An 18,418-nucleotide genomic window follows, 5' to 3' on the forward strand; every position below is an offset into this window, starting at 1 on the left:
TGCCCTGTGAGATCTGATGCTGCCTTTAGGTCGATAATACCAGAACTGAGTCGAATTGTAGGATACCCCAAGAGTGTTGAATAATTGCTTGGTGGTATGGGGTGAAAAAAACACACACAGAGATGAGTGGTAGAATTGGACCCATCATCACCTTAAATTCAAATGTTTATTAGTGAACACATTTGCAACTCTTGCTCCCTACAAAAATTGTACTTTTCTCAAAATCTATCATTTTTTTCAACAACTTACTTTTTCCCCATTTTTTTTCTCTGCTGTTGTCCCAAATAAACTAAAGAGCTTCTTCTCCTTTTTTTAAATCATAAGTCTCCATTTCCCCCTTTTTCTCCTTACCTCAGTAATTAGAATAGTTTTCTGGTGATTCCCCTGTCTCCATCTTTTCTGGTTTATATATTACTATATACTATATTCATCTTCCTAAAATATCATGTTAATAATTTGGTACCTGCCCCAGAACCTTACAGTGATTTTTGTTAGATAAGTCTAAACTCATCAACCTGATGGTAGAAGCCATTTTTCAGTGGGGCTATCTAACTATATCCCAATCTCAGTCTCTAAACTATATAATAAAGTCTTTTCTATGCTAGATTGTTGGAAATTTGGTTTTCATTCTTTACTGTATTCTCTTGCTAGCACTCTTTCCCACTCTTAGGCTATGTACCTACTCCCTTGACAATGTAACTTTCAAAAATGTTTAAAAACATTTCAGGACTCACTTAGAATTCTATACAACTTTAGCTAGATCCAGATTATAATAGCAATAATGCTTCACAGGTACACGGTTCTTTAAATAGTTTTCCAAAGCTTTTAATATATATCCCTTTTTATTTTTTTACACAGGCTCCTGAAATAGATAAGATAGGTGTTATCATCACTTATGAATGAGCACATTGAAAGTCAAAGTATGGTTGGCCATTGAACACCATGAGGATTAGGGGCTCTAATTTCCTACAGAGTCAAAAATCTGCATTTGACTCCCCCCACTCTGCCATCAAACCTAACTACTAATAGCTTACTGCTGACCAGAAACCTTACTAATAACATAAATATTCAGTTAATATATATTTTGTGTGTTATATGTATCATATACTATATTCTTAAAATAAAGTAAGCCTGAGGAAAGAAAACGTTAAGAAAATCATGAAGAAGAGAAAATCCACTTACAATACTGTACTGTATTTATTGAAAAAATCCACATATGAGTGGACCCATGCAGTTCAAACTTTTGTTATTCAGGGGTTAAGTGTACTTTAGCAATTTTCCGAATACCACAAAGCTGGTACGCTTTCCTTGGTTTCATTAACCCTTAGTCAACCACAGTCAAGAAGCAGAAGATCGTCTTTCTGACTTATCATCAGAAGGTTAGTAGTAGCTTGACTCTACGTCACAATGCCTACTTCATCTCATCATGTAGGCATTTTATCACCTCACATCATCACAAGAGGAGGGTTGAATACAGTACAGTAAGATATTTTGAGAGCGAGAGAGACCATATTCACATAACTTAATAGATTATTACAATTGTTCTATTTTATTATTAGTTCTTGTTGTTAATCTCTTACTGTGCCTAATTTGTAAATTAAACTTTGTAATAAATATGTATGTACAGGAAAAAACATCGTATATATAGGGTTCAGCACTATCCATGGTTTCAGGCACCCACTGGGGGTCTTAGTCCATATCCCGCATAGATAAGAGGGGATGACTGTAACAGATGGTTCTTCTGACTCTTTCTCGTACTTTCCTGCCTCTGAAATTCTCGTGTTATTATCTTCTTTGTAAAATGTAACGTCCTCTCAAGTATTTCCTACATTTCTTATCAGGTAATTTTGTCACTCTGACTCTATTGTGAACCTGTCTGGAATAGGATGCAACCTAACCTTCTTTTATTTCCCATAATCTTTAGCACATGAAGAAGCTTTGAATATTTTCATATTTCCTTATTGCAAGTAAACTGTTTACCAATTAGAAGTAAGGCAATGAGTATGAAGTTAATACACATCATTTATTGAACATTTGTGATTGCCCTCGTTTGGAGATGTGTTGTGAAAAAGAGTATTTGGAAATATTTAGTATTGTTCTGCACTTTAGGACAGTATCTTGACATACAGATAGGAAAGGAAGTCTATATAGAGAGAGATTATATAGATATACATTATATAACTTACAAGTATAATCTGTATAATTAATTTATAATTCTAATATATAATGTATAATAAAATATGTATATTTATAGATAAAGTTTATAAATGTATATACGATATTTAAAAGTTTAATTAACTAAGAAGAAATGCCATTTGAGAATTTATTGATCAAGACCACAATAGCTGTAGAAGTTTAGAGAACACCACGGAAACTACAGCAGCTAAGGGTGACTTACAAAGGATGAAGCAGAATTTGAAGGGTGTTTCACAGACTAATTTAATTTGGAACTGGAAGGATTTTAGCATCTTGAGAAATGGATAGAATTTATATAGGCAGATAGGAAGAATAGCATGTCAAGTAAATGGGATTTGTATTATCTAATGGAGTAAGGTTGTGCTATTTTTTACTACACAGTTAAAATGTGGTGTCAATGGCAAAAAAAGACTGAACAACTAACTGCTATGTTTTCTTTTTCTGCAGAGGTGAAGTGTAGGATACTCCTGGCTCTTCTTGAATATTCAGGTAATATTTCTCATTATTTTTATTATTTGAAATTATTGTAGGCTGAGACCTTAGAAGTGTCATGATATCACAGCAATGCCTTTAACAGATTAGATGGAAATATGATCCATACTTACTCTAAAGCCTTGCAAAGATTTTTAAAAAATACTTAGTTTTAATAAAAACACAAAACATTCTCATCTTCAGTTATAGTACAAACATGAAATGTATATAAATATATATTTAACTAAACATAGAGCCACCATACAATCCAGCAATTGTGCTATTAGGTGTTTACCCAAAGGATACAAAAATACAGATCCTAGGTGGTACATGCACCCAGGTGTTTATAGCAGCATTATCAACAATAGCCAAACTATGGAGAGAGCCCAACTGTCTGTCCATTGACTGATGAATGGATAAAGAGGATGTAGTATATATACACCATGGACAGTTACTCAGCCATCCAAAGAATGAAATCTTGCCATTTGCAATGATGTGGATGGAGACAGTAAGTACTTTGCTGAGAGAAATAAGTCAATCAGAGAAAGGCAAATACAAATACCATATGATTTCACTCATATATGGAATTTAAGAAACAAAACAGATTAACATATGGGAAGCGGGGGGAGAGACGAGAGGGAAGCAAACCACAGGAGACTCTTAATGAAAGAGAACAAACTGAGGGTTGATGGAGGGAGGTGGGTGGGGGATGGGCTAGATGGGTGAGGGGTATTAAGGAGGGCACTTGGGATGAACGTTGGGTATTATGTAAGTGATGAATCACTGAATTCTACTCCTGAAACCAATGTTGTACTATATGTTAACTAAATAAAATTTAAATTTTAAAAAAGGAGAAAAATAAAATACAAATCTCCTTTTCTCTCCCTCTTTTCCTCTCCCTCTTCCTCTCCCCCTCCCCCTCTCTCCCTCTCTCCCTCTCTCTCTCCCTCTCTCTCTCCCTGTCTCTCTCCCTCTCTCTCTCTCTCTCACATATAGATGTATGTATATATATACACACACACACACATATATATGTATATATATATACACACACACAGACACAGAATATAATTAAAAAGGAGGAAGGAAGCAGGTTTTGGTAAAGTTAATTGTGTACATGGCATTTATTGTGAAACTGGTCTAACTTTGGTTTATGAACAAAGAGGTAGTTGGGCTAGATTCAAGGGGTGGAGAAGTGGACTGTACTTAGAAGGAGAGGTCTTTTACAATCTATCATACCTGGAAATTTTAAATTATAAGTGAATGAATGAGTCAAGTTAACCAGAGGGCTTTTTTTGTTTGATGGCTGATTTTTGCTTTAATTAAAGAAGTGTTGTTTTGTTTTTTTGACTGAGTAATAATAACAAAATATCTTATTTTTTTTAGTTTTCCTAATAACCACACAGTTGATATACCTCATACTTATGGATTTCCTTGGGTCCTCACAATCACTCTGTGAGAATATTATTTTTCCATAGTTTTAAATGTGGAAAAAAAATTAACATTCAGGCTAATTAATAATAACTGGTAAATGTATTCATTCAACACATATTTTTGAGTATCTGGAAGATTAGATGCCTTATTGAGTAAATGCATTAATAGTAAGTGGCAGAGGAAATTCAAACTTAGTTATGCCAATTCCAGAAGTAGTCCTGGAACACATTGCTTTGTTCATTAGTATTTAAATGGCTGTTCTTATAGATCCTTATTTTGATTTCAATTTTATTTTTCTATTCCCATCATCATTCTCCTTTTTCCTACTTTATTTACTCACTCTTCTTTTCCCTCATATATAGGATAGCATCAGAATGCAGAATGCAGATTACTCCATGTTGTCGGCTGCAGAATTATGCTCTCCACAGGTGAAGGGTAGATTGTGTCTGCTAAATACTGTGGTTTTTTTGTTTTTTAAATTTATTTTAAAGACAGAGACAGGGAAGGGGCAGAGAGAGGGAAACAGAATCTGAAGCAGGCTGCAGGCTCTGAGCTGTCAGCACAGAGCCCGACGTGGGGCTCGAATTCACGGACTATGAGATCATGACCCGAGCTGAAGTCGGATGCTTAACCGACTGAGCCACCAGTAGCCCCTGCTAAATATTGTTTTTAGCTCACTTTTATTACTTTCTCTTTCTCTCTGTCTCTTTCTCTCTGTCTCTCTCATCTCTCTTTTATTTCTTTGTTGTTACTTTTTTTTTTCTTTTCCCTACAGTCTCAGAATAATGACTAGGATTACTTGTGTGTCTAGAAACCACGTCATTCTTTTTTAGACCAGCTATGGAATTTGAGCTTTTTAAACAGTGGAGAGTAAATTAAGTGTTACTATTTTAAAACATGTTTGTAGAAGGTGAATTTAAGTAGGTGCTTAAATCCTGGAATGAAACAGAAGCCTTTGATAAGTAAAACATCCATTTGTTTTGAATGTATTCCCACTACAAGAGAATTCTTATTCTGCAAAAACAGTAAACAAACTGTCACCAAAAAAACAGCTCTCTGTGCCTTTCTTCTTTTGCTAGAAGCTAGAAGCAGCTGTTGTTGTTTTTGCTGTAATTCTTATTGATAAAAATGAGGAATGAGAATAGTTTTGGGGAAGGATGGACACTTGTGAATTTTGAACAGCTGCGTAATTATTAGAAAAGACCTGTTCATTTTTGCTGGGAGTTTGCTTATTTTGGTGTCTTTGCTCATCGTGTGGTTCCTTCCCTATTTAGCAATAGAACTGAGCTCCACTCAGTGCCAGGCACCCTGCTAGATGCTGGAGAAAAGAAGAATCACAATAATCATGCTGTGCAATTTCACTTTGATAAGTGCTTTATCTCGTTTATCTTTATTGTAGGTCTAAGAAGTAGAAATACCTCATATTATATGTAGGAATCTGATACCTAGGATTATATGGTTTAAAATGGATGGAATGGGTAGATGAAGTCAGATTATATGTCTCTAGGTCCATGAGCATAATTCACATTATATGCCACTTCTGCTGGTCTTGATGTGCTGATGGTCTCTTGGGGAACCCAAACGTGTAAACAAACTCTCACACCGCTGAGTAATTAGCCGTCTAGTACAGGGATGCCCCTGAGCCTGTGGTGGCAGATCAAGAAGTGCAGGATACTTCCTGAAGGAGAGGGGAAATTTCACCAGGGGAGGTAATATTTCCTAAGTTCAATGGGTTTCAATAGTTCAAGGATTTGACTCTTAAAGATGACTTAAAGTTTGCTAATGGAAAGGGTGAGAAAGTGTCTGCAGCCAGAAGGCCCCAAGGCGTGAGCTGTAAGAGCATTTAGCATTTGAGGAACCTGAGCAGTAGTGTGTGGCTCAAAGAGGAGAGGTCTGTACAGCCAGGGTCCTGGCTGCTTTCAGATACATTGATTTATCGTATTCTCACAACAGGCCTGTGAAGATTGTTGCTGGTGTAGGGATGAATGGAGGGAAGTAATGCATTTATAAGCTGTCAACCTAACTTGAGGATAGATAGATTGTAAAGACCCCTTTCTGCCACTCTGAGTTTTCTACCTTTGTTACTCACCAGGAAGCGATAATGTGTAAAAGTTACTTGAAAATCTCAATATGATGTGCATATTGAAGTTTATGCAAACAAGTCATTTACTCTTCTGAAAATAGGAAAGTACAACTGAAAATCACCTCACGAAGTAGTAAACATTTATAAAATATTTTTTATTTAAAAATCTGTTGGTTTGAAATTTAAATGGCTGGTGGTCCAAGGGCATCTTGCATATCAACTTCTGTGACTCTACTGTGAGCACAGACATGGCCGAGGCCTCAACTTGGATGTCTTCATACCCCCAGTGATTGGTGCCATGTTTAATTCCTGTGGTGTATTTAGTGTGAAAAGTTTGAATTAATGAACAAATACAACTTTGTGTGATCATTATCTGATTTGGTAATGAGGTTGAATGAAAATTTTATTTGACTTTAAATGCATATACAATATAGTAGTGGAGTGTAGAATAAACATCTGAGTATTCTTTCTAAGGTTAAAAAATGGGAAGAAATTTGAGCATTGCTTCCCAAAAGCAATTTGAAGATAATTATTTCTACTAGTGGCAAAGTTATTAACCCTTGTGATCTCTTCTAAAGTTCTCAGTGGAACTGGATCCTTCCTTCTCTAGACCTTAGCTTTCCATTCTTCATATAAAGCATTTCTTTCCAATTCGGTTTTTATTGTGAAATTATTCTCAGGTTATAGGTGAGAGTATTCCTGCTAAAATTACTAGTATTTTTTTTTTAATTTCCCAGATTTTCTGCTTTACTATAGGACAACAGAAAAGCAAAGCAAGAATGTACAAGAAAGATACAGGGCAATTTTATGTAGTTTCTGTCTTGAACCCCGTACCACAGCTACACATTTGGCTCCCAAACCATCTGAATTATCCTTTTAGGTTAAACTAAATCCAGGCATTTCAAGAAGTCAGAGAATGAGCTCATGCATTTTCATTTCACTTAATTGGTTTCTTAGTTGCTCTACTGGTTCATCATTTTCATTTATTAATTCAGTAAATAGTTGCTGAATGTCTACACTTTGTTTAAAAGTGCACAACACTTTTAAAATTGTGCACAAGAAAACAAGTGTTTTGCTTTTTTCTTAATTGAGGCTTGGACAGTTTTTTCCCAGTTTGGCTATTTCACAGTTACCTGTAAAACCCTCTTTTCCATCTATTTGAATGAGACACATGGTATATAATTACTTAAGGGAAATGTCTAACACATGTTGTTGATTAAGTTAAAAAGTTGAACCATATGGAATTGCCATATTCAACCATTTTGACCTAGTATAGCAGCAAGTTTGTATAGTTCAACATAATAAGTGGATATTTTCATTATAAAATTAAATATTTTAAATACCCAATCCTTTTTCTCATAAATTTTTTAAGAGTAGCTTTTACTAATAGTGAAACTAGGTAATACATAGCAGTTACATTATGTGTTCACATGCCTTTGATGGTTATTAAAAACATATGATCAGTGTTCTTGTTAACTTGAAATCATGCCTTTTTATCAAAAAAGCAAGAACTCATTAAATAATGGCAACATTTATACCTATGTTTTACACTAATACTGACAATGCTTCTTCATTTCAGAAAATTCTGAGCCCTTGAAATATTCAGTACATTTTTAAGAAAATGAGTATTTTCACTTTTATTGTTCTTCTAGTATAAGCGATTTTTCAGTGCACAGAATTTATGGCTTATATTTATATAGTTCATGGAGTTTGTATGTATCCAAACACCCAAAGAAGTGAATCCCTGTGATCAGGTTCTCAGAGGCAAGCTTGTTTCAACTTGGAAAAAATGGTGGCCCAAGAGTGGCAATTCACAGGGTAGACATACCTTCAGTGTGGGTCCATCAAAAATCCAACCAGTTGCATTATAAGAATCCTGGTGAAAATCAGCATATGTTAAAACTGTAAATACATTACTTATTTCAAAGAAATATAAGAATTTATAAACTGGACATGTTTACGACTCCTGAAGTTTCCTTAGGTGAATCTAAGAGATCCAGATTTGCTTATTGTTATAAACAATCAGATATCAATACTCTTTTCCCCATGTGCATATCATGTTAACAAAATTAGAGTAAGTTTATTAGATCATTTAAAAAATTTGGTATTAATAATGTATTTCATTTGCCAGCACAAACTGGAAAATTGAACTTTGAATTTCCTTTAGGAAATATCATGAAACAAACAAATCATGTTCCATCAGAAAAAAAAACACATCAATAAATAAAGCCTTTTTTTCCCTTGGGTTTTGTAGAACAATTCAATGATTGCAAAATAAAGTCACAATATCAATTAACAAAAGTTATTTTAATGGTTTTTAAATTTTTTTGGTGTTTAGCATATTTGCTAAAGTGTATGCTCATTAGTAGAGTTCAGATTCACATTTTCCACATGGTTTGAGTATAGTGAAAGGATGAAATAACAGCAAATATAAATGCTTAATGAATTGGTTTTATTTACCTGTGGCATTTTTCAAAACTGTCTGTATGTTCTCCTGGGTTACAGACAGTGAGACGCAGCTCCGAAGAGACATGGTTTTCTGCCAGAGTCTTGTGGCCACAGTCTGTGCCTTCTCTGAGCAGCTTATGGCAGCCTTAAACCAGATGTTTGACAACAGCAAAGACAATGAGATGGACACCGGGGAGGCCAGCAGAAGGTGGCTGGACCAGATAGCGAATGCAGGTGTTCTTTTTCACTTTCAGTCGCTCCTGTCACCAAACTTGGTAAGGAATCACAGTGTCTCCCACTGCCTATGACAACCATAACATACCTTGTAACCCATTCCCAAATAAGTGGTTATTCATTATATATTAGCAGGCAGTCAGCTACTTTAAAAGAATTCATTTTTCCATGGGCAAATATGGTTTTAGTAACTATGTAGAAGGTATTTCTTCTTTCCTGATTTTACGTATTCTCAGGCTGCTGAAAGCTGAGAAAGCCTCCATCTGTTACTAATTCCTGTATCCCTAAGCAGTGATGGAGAAAGATCATCAGAGGAAAGAGGGTCTTTATGCTGTGGTTCCTTATTTCCAATCCAGAAGTGCCACGAAAGCCAAGCTCCCACTGAGGTTGATATTCTGGAGCCTGCTTGATAGACAAGATCTGACAACTTTCATGCCTTACTATCTGACAATCTGCTTAAAATTTGTGTATGTTAAATGATTTTATTTCCTTCCTTTGCACGCATGTTTGTCCTGTTAAATGTAAGAACACTGCCTTAATTATTGTAGAATAATCCATATTTATGTGTCAGTTTCCCTCAGTGCACATGAAGAAAGCATCACAAAATATTTGATAAATCAAAGTAGTCTTTTAACATATACTTTCTGTGGTTCTGATAGTTGTCATGATGTTCAAAAAGACAAATATGTTCACTCTTAACGTATAAGCTGAAGGTGCTCATCAAATAGAATTGTGATTTTAAATATGAGATCCTGTGTCACCTATTAAACTAATATATGTGAGTTTATATATCAAAATGTTTTTCTTTAATGATAATGAAGATAGGGAGGTAATTGCAATACTGCACAGTCATAAAAGGTTCTGAAATAAGGTAAGGAAGTCTGCCTCAGTGTACTTCAGAGAAACAAAATTAGGTTCTTTTGAAAAGATTCCATGTGCTCCATGTGGGCGACCGGTTTCTTATTTGATTGCTAATAAAACTCAGAAAGATTTAACTAATGAAACTTTTGAAATAAGGCACTTTTGGAAATGTTTACAAACAAAATAAGTATTAATTATTTCCTATCAAATAGAAGTGTCGTAAGAAAGCAAGCCCACTTCCTAACACATTAAGTGTTTGTTAGATGGGTGAATGAATGAGTCTTCATTTCTATTCTACTCTTATTTTAAAACTGACGTTGTTTAATCAAGTGCTGGTACTTTTACTTTAAACTTAATTTTGTTCCAAATCCCAAGGAATGGGGGAAAATATTTGAACTTATATACCTGATAAGTGACTTATATCCAGACGCTAGAAAGAATTCTTTATTTTTTAATTTTTTTAATTTATTTTGAGATTGAGAGAGAGAACAAAAACAGGGGAGGGGCAGGGAAGAAGAGACAGAATCCCAAGCAGGCTCCACAGCCCTCAGCACAGAGCCCAATGCAGGATCAAACTCACAACTATGAGATCATGACCTTGGCTGAGACCAAAAGTTGGACGCTTAACCAGTTGAGCCACCAAGTGTCCCAAGACTCTACGATGAATTCTTAACACTTAATAAAAAGACAACTCGATTAAAAAAGCACACAAAGGATTTGAATAGGTGTTTCTTGGAAGAAGATATAAAATGGCCAGAAAACACATGAAAAGATGATCGACATCATTAGCCATTGGGGAAATGCAATTCAAAACTACAATAAGATACTAGGACACATTGAGATGTGGATAACTGTAATCCAAAAGACAATCACAAGTGTTGGTAAGGAGAAATTGTAACCCTCATACATTGCTGCTGGGAATGTAAAATAGTGCAGCCGTTTTTAAATTTTTTTCCATATATTTTTTATTTGAATATAGTTGACACACAATGTTACATTAGTTTCAGGTGTACAACATAATGATTCAACCTCTCTATGTGTTCTGCTACCCTCACCACAAGGCTACCATCTGTCACAATACAACACTATTACAGTACTACTGACTATACTCCCCATGCTGTGCCTTTTATTCCCATGATTGATTCATTCCACAACTGGAAGCCTGTATCTTCTACTTCCCTTTATCCATTTTGCCCATCCCACCACCCCCTTCCCTCTGGCAGCCATCAGTTTGTTCTGGTATTTATAGGCCTGATTTGTCTTTTGTTGGTTTATTCATTTGTTTTGTTTTTTAGATTCCACATATCACTGTAATGTAGGCCCATCTATGTTGTCCCAAATGACAACATCTCACCTTTTTTATGGCTGAGTAATATTCCTGTGTGTGTGTGCGTGTGTGTGTGTGTGTGTGTGTGTGTGAGTGATAGAGAGAGAGAGAGAGAGAGAGAGATACATCATATCTTCCTTGGATTATCCATTTGTTGTTGATGGACACTGAAGTCAGTGCAGCCATTTTGGAAAACTATTTAGCACTTCTTCAAAATGTTACACATAGAATTCCCATATTACCCAGAAACTCTACTCCTATATAATATACAAGAAAAATGAAAACTTATATTTACACAAAGAAAAATGAAAACTTATATTTACACAAAAACTTGTATACAGATATTCTCAGGCTACAACATGGATGGAGGTTGAAAACATTATGCTAAGTGATTATTGCTGTAAAAGACATATATTATTTGAGTCCATTATTATGTAATATGTGAAATAGGCAAATTTCAGAGACTGAAAGTAGGCTAATGGTTGCCTAGAGCTAAGGACTGGAAGAAGGGATATGGGGAGTGAATGCTAATGGGTACTAAGTTTCTTTGTGGGGTGGTGCAAATATTCTAAAATTAGACTATGGTGGTAGTTACACAACTCTGAGTACACTAAAAACCCCTAAGCTTATACACTTCAAATGGGGGACTTTTATAGGATGTGAATTATATCTCAAGAAAACTGTTTTTTTTTTCCTTAGTCTTTTGAAACCCTTAACATTATAGAATTGATTAAAAAAATCCAAAGGTGGCTTTATAAAAAGTGAAAGAAACCCATATTTTTTCTGTCTCTGTAACAAGCACATACAAGCCTCCTAGCAATGTGGAAGGTTCTGTGGGAGGTGCCAGCACTGGCAGTCTGTGTGTCCCTGAGCTCTGAGCACAGTCCATGGTCACTTGCATATCACTTTAGCCACATCTGCTGGAGCATCAGGACTTGCACTATAGCGATCAGAGGCCTGCCTGTTTGGGACACTTCTTCCTTGTGTGTATTCTTCTCAGTTAAGAAGATGCTGATTCTTCAGCCCTATCCTTCCAATTCCAGGTTCATGGCATACTTTTGCTGCTTCAAAGGACTTTAAAAAATAAGTTTACTAAAATAAACATTTATCCAGCACTTACTGTGTACCATACATGTATTAAGTACCAAGCCAAAGTGCAAAGGTGATGATTCTCTTAACTTTTTGCTTTGCATGCTATACATCTTTGGGATCTGGAGTTTGATTTAGTGATTCTTTTTCACACAAGGGACATTCTTTCCTATCTCCTTCACCCTCTACTCATGCTGCCCCCTCCCCATAATGGCTGTGTGCTTACAGCAACTTTTAAAAGTGTGTGTAAATCTTGTTAAAATCATTATTTAAAAGGATCATTGATAGTCTTAAAGAAACAAATGTTACCTTTAAAAGATAATCTGTGTATGATAAGGCTAATTATTCTTTCAGGAGGAAATTAATAAAAGACTCTAGGTCATGCACAAAACTAATAGGAAGGCCAGAATTTAATACTAGAAAGATAATATTGCTGAGACATGCACAGAACTCGTTACCGTGGCTGGGCCTTACCTGCTTCAATGTGAAATAATATGCTCTTAGAATGAAAGGAATGATAAAAACAAATCAGATTTCGTAGTCACAAGACTCTAGATTAAGGCCCCATAAAGGCAAGTGAGATAGAAACGATTCTTGTACCCAAGCTCTTTGGAAGAAAAATCACTGCATACATGCAAATTGCTTTCATCACAGCTCTACAAGGTTGCAAAATGAATAATGCATCGGCTTTCTTATTGTAAAACAGGATGGAAACTGTGTACTGTGGCTTTTTAATAAAATAGTATTCTTGCCTTTTAACTGTTACACCTTTAAGATTATAGAAGTTTGGAGACAGATAGCATGCTTATTGTATTATTTACACATTTGTTTGTAAATAATAAAAATCAACACAGTTTGAATATAGCTACAAAACAGACTGTGTAGAACCATTTAGGTAATATGGAAAAGGAAAAATATAAAACTATGAAAGAGACTTGTAACTTTGAGGGATTTGTTAATTTCATTGTGGACAGTAAATTCTTAGATAAGTGTTGATAATTTGGTTTGCATGTAAATAAAACACAAATGAAGCTAGTTTTGGTCTGGAGATGTGATACAGTGTGATGTGATGTGATGTGATGTGATGTGATGTGATGTGATGTGATGTGATGTGATGTTCTATCCTTTGCAATCCAATCATATTTTGTACTATTTTCTTTCTTTCTAGACAGATGAACAAGCCATGTTAGAAGATACACTGGTTGCACTATTTGATTTGGAAAAAGTTTCTTTTTACTTTAAACCATCAGAAGAGGAACCACTGGTTGCAAGTACGTAGTTAAATGTCTCATAGGTGTTTCATAGAATTTTTTGACATCAAACAAAAACATATGGCATAACTTTGATATTATATTTGATATATAGTTCAAATTGTTTTATATAAAATATTATATTTAGAGTAAAATAAATAATAATAACCAACTGTGGAAGTGATAGAAAATATACGAGAAGAGGCTTATACCAGACCATTGAAAGAACCTCGCGTTTCTAATTAAGCCATGGGTCAGAGGAATGACCTGATCTGGCTTACCTACTGAAAGCTGCCTCTGATTGCAGTGTTGAATAAAGCATTACTGGGGACAAGGACAGAAGCAAACCAGTGAGGAAGCTACTTCAGTGACCCAGGTTGAAAGATGATGGGGACTTGACCTTGAGGGTAGCTGTGTAGATGATAACAAGTGGTTGATTCTGAATGTATTAAATTATGAAGGTAGAGAGAACAGAATTTTATTAAAGTTTCATCTTCACTGATAAATGAGAGAGAATGAGAACATGAATTACAATGTTAAGGATTTAGATTATATTCAAGGGAGAACTTGGCGAAGGGGATTAATTGATTAGGATATTATTACTTGAAAAAATTGTATGGTCTTCTGTGGGCATGTATAAAACAGAATATATTTTCATTTACTTTAGTCATGTGGGTATGATTTTTCCAAAGGCAGAGAAACTCTTATTTTCACAACATGACCTGTTTTTTTTTTTCTTTTAGATTTTGCTTTAGGGGCCATAAGCTCACAGGAGTACTGTTTTCCATGGTTCAAATACAACATTACTGGTGAATGGTCTGTTGAACAAGCAGGCAGGGGACCCGTGTTATAAGCTTGATAAAACAGTTACTTATTGCATAGCCACCATGAGAGGTTTAACTTTAGCACATTGAAAACTAGTATAAATATTAGAGATAATTAAGACCACATAAGCAATATTAGCATGTAAATGTGTACATATCTGTGACAAATATAAACATTCATATAATTCATATATATTTTTATGAATGTCCCCAAAGCATAACCTCAACTTCTGAAAACAGGTCCCTAGGGCAAGGTCAATTCCAATGCTACACTAATAGATATTCCAAGCAAGTCATTAACAGTGATGGTAGGAACATACCTAAGTATATTCAGGAAAGAAGAGAATTTTTTAATACCCAGTGTCATCACATCTTATTTAAGTGGTATAAGGAAGCTAGAGCTTTATTATTAATTGCATGTGATTTGATCTTTCTGTAAGGTTACAAACAGAGGAGTCAGATGGACAAATTAATTTGCATCACTGTAGTGAAGACTAGTTTGGCTGCTTGTCTTTGAGGGAAGGACTGAGCACAGAGGGGAGGAAACATGAAGTTATAAAGAGAACAGTGCTTTGAAGATAAGAAACTTGAGTTCCAAACTTGTGCGACTCTTATCCACAAACATGGGAGTACTAGCTTTCCCTCACTCATGGGGTCATGAGCCTTAAATAAGATAATGTATTTGCAAGTCCCTAGCCTTGCACATTCTCTCTCTCTCTCTCTCTCTCTCTCTCTCTCTCTCTCAAAAACAAATAAACATTAAAAAGAAATTTAATGAAAAAAACAAAAATTAAAAAAAGGGGTGCCTGGGGGCTCAGTCGGTTAAGTGGCTGACTTTGGCTCAGGTCATGATTTTGTGGCCTGTGGGTTCAAGCCCCACATTGTGCTCTGTGCTGACAGCTCAGAGCCTGGGACCTGCCTTGGATTCTGTCTCCCTCTCTCTATGTGCCTTCCCTGCTTGTGCTATCTCTCTCTCTCTCTCTCTCTCTCTCTCCCTCTCTCTCTCAAAAATAAATAAACATTCAAAAAATTGAAAAACAAAAAAAAAAAGAAAGTCCCTAACATTACAAGGCTCGTGGTAGTATTCAGCAAATATTTGAACCCATCCTCCTCACTTTATTACTCTGCATTCTTTTTAAAGAGCTATGTTTAGCGTTATTTATAGTCGTATTTTTGCATTAAAAAATAATGAGATTCTGAAGAAATAGGGCTTGCAAGCAAGTTGAACTCAAATGTCTGGATTGAAGACATTTTATTTTTCTTTAAGAAATACTAGGTATATACACCATGCTAACTGCTGAACTAAATTCCCGAGATACAATAGTGACTAAATAAAACAAAGATCCCATGGGCATGAAGCTTAGAAACTAGTGAAAGATAGAAAGGAATAGATGGACATTGTAACCCACTGTAGTATAGGGAAAGTACGAGATCCTTTCTATGTCATGTTAGGTAATTAGTGAAGAAGGAATAAGTGAGCTAAATGATTAGGTTGTATAAAATTAAATATATTTTATGGAAAATCTTCATGTTTTTGGAGAATAAAAATATAATGATAGCAAATCTTCCCCCCTTTCAATGGTGATACAGGTAATTTTACTATAATGATTAGCAGAATGGATATTTTTGAGCTTTCACTTTTTCTATATGAGCCAGGCATTGCACCTGTAACCGTGGATGCCGTGGTGAATAGGACAGACACCATCCCTATCTTTATGGAGCTCACAGCCTACTTGGGAGAAAACAAAGAAGGAATCAACTACAAAGATGATTAGGGCCATGATAAATCCTATGCAAGAAATAAGCAGTGCATAAAGAATGAGGGTACGGTGGCTCTTTAAGGAATCAACAAGGAAGGGCTCTCAGCAGAAATAGCTTTTAAGCTGAAATCCAAAGGGTGATAAAGACCCAGCCCTGCAGAGGGTCAAGGAAGAGCAATTCAGGCAAAGGGAACTAACAACTTCTTGGAGACTTACCTTCAAATTCATGGGCCTGTTCAGTGACGGAGGGCCAAGTTTACCGGGATGGGATGCCACGGTTGGAATTCCTCTCTGGAATAAATACCATAGGAGAGAACTTTTCTTCGTGCAATAATTTTTTTGTAGCCTTTAATTGTTACATAGTCCTAATCTTCAATTTTTTTTCATAGTAGATAAATTTCCACAAATAAAAGGCAGCAATTTCAGCTCCACATTACTATGTGCTTTTACAGGTATACCAATTACTTTGAGAGAAGGTCATTCTTTTACTCTTAGCTTTAACTTCATTTTAAATTTAATATACTTGATAATTTTCAGTCATTTTCACTTTCTTTCTTCCTAGGATAGCATGTTTATTTGTCCTATAATGGAACTCCAACTGCTGCATTATTATCTTTCTTTCAAAAACATTTCGTGCCAAAGAGTAAACAAATGGAGTTTTAAAAATTGAAATACAAATGAAAGACATTGTATGTAAAGGGCAACTAGAAAATACAAATACTTAGTATATACTTAGTATATATACATTTTCTATAGTGTCTGTGCATCCTTTTTCTATTATAGAGCTAAGGAAAAAACGGAGTTTCCCAATCATTAAAATCCAGTTAATTTCCAACTCTTCAACTGAGAAATGTCTTCTCTTTTCTAAACCAAAATCCTTTATACCTCCCATAAGCATATAGAAAGGGACTCCTAGGTGGCTCAGTAAGAGTCCAACTCTTGATCTTCGCTCAGGTCAAAGCCCTGCATCAGGCTCTGCGCTGACAGCATAGCATGGAGCCTGCTTAAGATTCCCTCTCTCTCCCTGTCTCTCTGCCCCTCCCCTGCTCCCTTTCTCTCTCTCTCTCTCAAAATAAATCAAGTTAAAGAAACTTTAAAAATATAGAAAGAAAAATAAAATAAGCATTATTATATGGCATAAAAGAGACTTGTAGATGTTAATGCAATACCTCTGCTATTGATATGCATAATTACCTACATTTAATGAGAAACCTGGAATCTCTCTTCCATAATGGATTTAACCTTGAACTCTACTTTTATACATAATTTTATTCAAGAAGTAGGTTAGAACTAACAAATATTGAGCAAGAACTTGTATTAAAATTTCTACTATATTTTTGCCTTAATTTTTAACTTGGTTAATATGACTATTCTAGCTTCTTAGGAAGATCTTACACTCTTTTTAAATGAAATGAAAGTTATTTGTCTTGGATAAGTAACATAAAATGAGAAGTATTTATGATAGCACTATGAAATACTCCTGCATCATTTTAGCTTTTCAAATTGGTTGTTTTTTGGGTTTGGTTTTTTGCTTTTGTTTTTGAGTAATTAAACTTAAGATCTTTGAGAAAACTAAAAGAATTTGGACAGATAATTTCTAATGACTGTAGGGCATCAACAGAGGTAATAGGTTTTTGATCTGGTGCTCAGGGAATGGAACTTGCAAAACCCATGCGAATTTTGATAATGGTTGCTCTGTACCCAATCTCTTGTACACTACTTAAGAATTGTACCCAAAGGACTCATTTTGACTAAAATATGAATGAGGCAGCTGCCCTGGGAGATTCTGATTCCAAACCATGTGTAACTAAACTTCTCATTTAGTTAAGTGAGACATCTGGTGTGTCAAAGTGTAACGGAGTTTCCTATTGTAGAATTTTATATCCAGTACAGTAATAAATCTGTTGCTTTAGCTAATAAGAATCTGATTTAATACTTTCACTGAATAGCGCTGTAAGTTTGCCTAACCTGAACTCGAGATATATGTCAAGTATATTGTATGAGTATAATACATTATATATAATATGCATATATTTATATTAGTTTCTAGTAATTTTCAAGGTTTTTTAAAAAGTTAACAAATACACTTTATAACATAACCTGACTTTTGGAAATAATGTAATATTAAATGTCATTTAGATGTTCCTCTTACATATCAAGCGGAAGGAAGTCGGCAGGCTCTGAAAGTTTACTTCTACATTGATAGTTATCATTTTGAACAGCTGCCTCAACGTTTGAAAAATGGAGGAGGGTTTAAAATTCATCCTGTTCTTTTTGCACAAGGTAAACTACTTTTTTTAATACATGTACTTAAATTATGTTATCTTTATTTTTAAAAATACATGTAATTGTAGCCATCATATTTGTTTTTTCCATTAATTCAAAAAGTCCTTCGCAGTACCTAGGTAATGTATTTACTTCTGCGAATGTTTATTAAGGAA

At 35.0% G+C, this 18,418-nt stretch overlaps 1 protein-coding gene across 5 annotated transcripts in view; it reads left to right on the forward strand.

The window, feature by feature from the left end:
• The window catches only part of PREX2 (phosphatidylinositol-3,4,5-trisphosphate dependent Rac exchange factor 2), a 295,426-nt gene that overhangs the window by 193,121 nt on the left and 83,887 nt on the right, over positions 1 to 18,418 (forward strand). For all 5 annotated transcript variants that reach the window (XR_013553558.2, XR_013553556.2, XR_013553557.2 and 2 more), the window contains 4 exons: positions 2,644 to 2,685; positions 8,690 to 8,907; positions 13,312 to 13,414; positions 18,117 to 18,260. Coding sequence is in view for 2 of the 5 variants with exons in the window: in XM_078441822.2 (XP_078297948.2) it covers positions 2,644 to 2,685; positions 8,690 to 8,907; positions 13,312 to 13,414; positions 18,117 to 18,260 (507 nt within the window). In the remaining 3 variants the exon portion in view is untranslated. The remainder of the gene's footprint in view (positions 1 to 2,643; positions 2,686 to 8,689; positions 8,908 to 13,311; positions 13,415 to 18,116; positions 18,261 to 18,418) is intronic.

Source organism: Panthera onca, chromosome F2 (genome assembly GCF_046562875.1).
Source record: "Panthera onca isolate mPanOnc1 chromosome F2, mPanOnc1 haplotype 2, whole genome shotgun sequence".
Lineage (NCBI taxonomy): Eukaryota > Metazoa > Chordata > Mammalia > Carnivora > Felidae > Panthera > Panthera onca.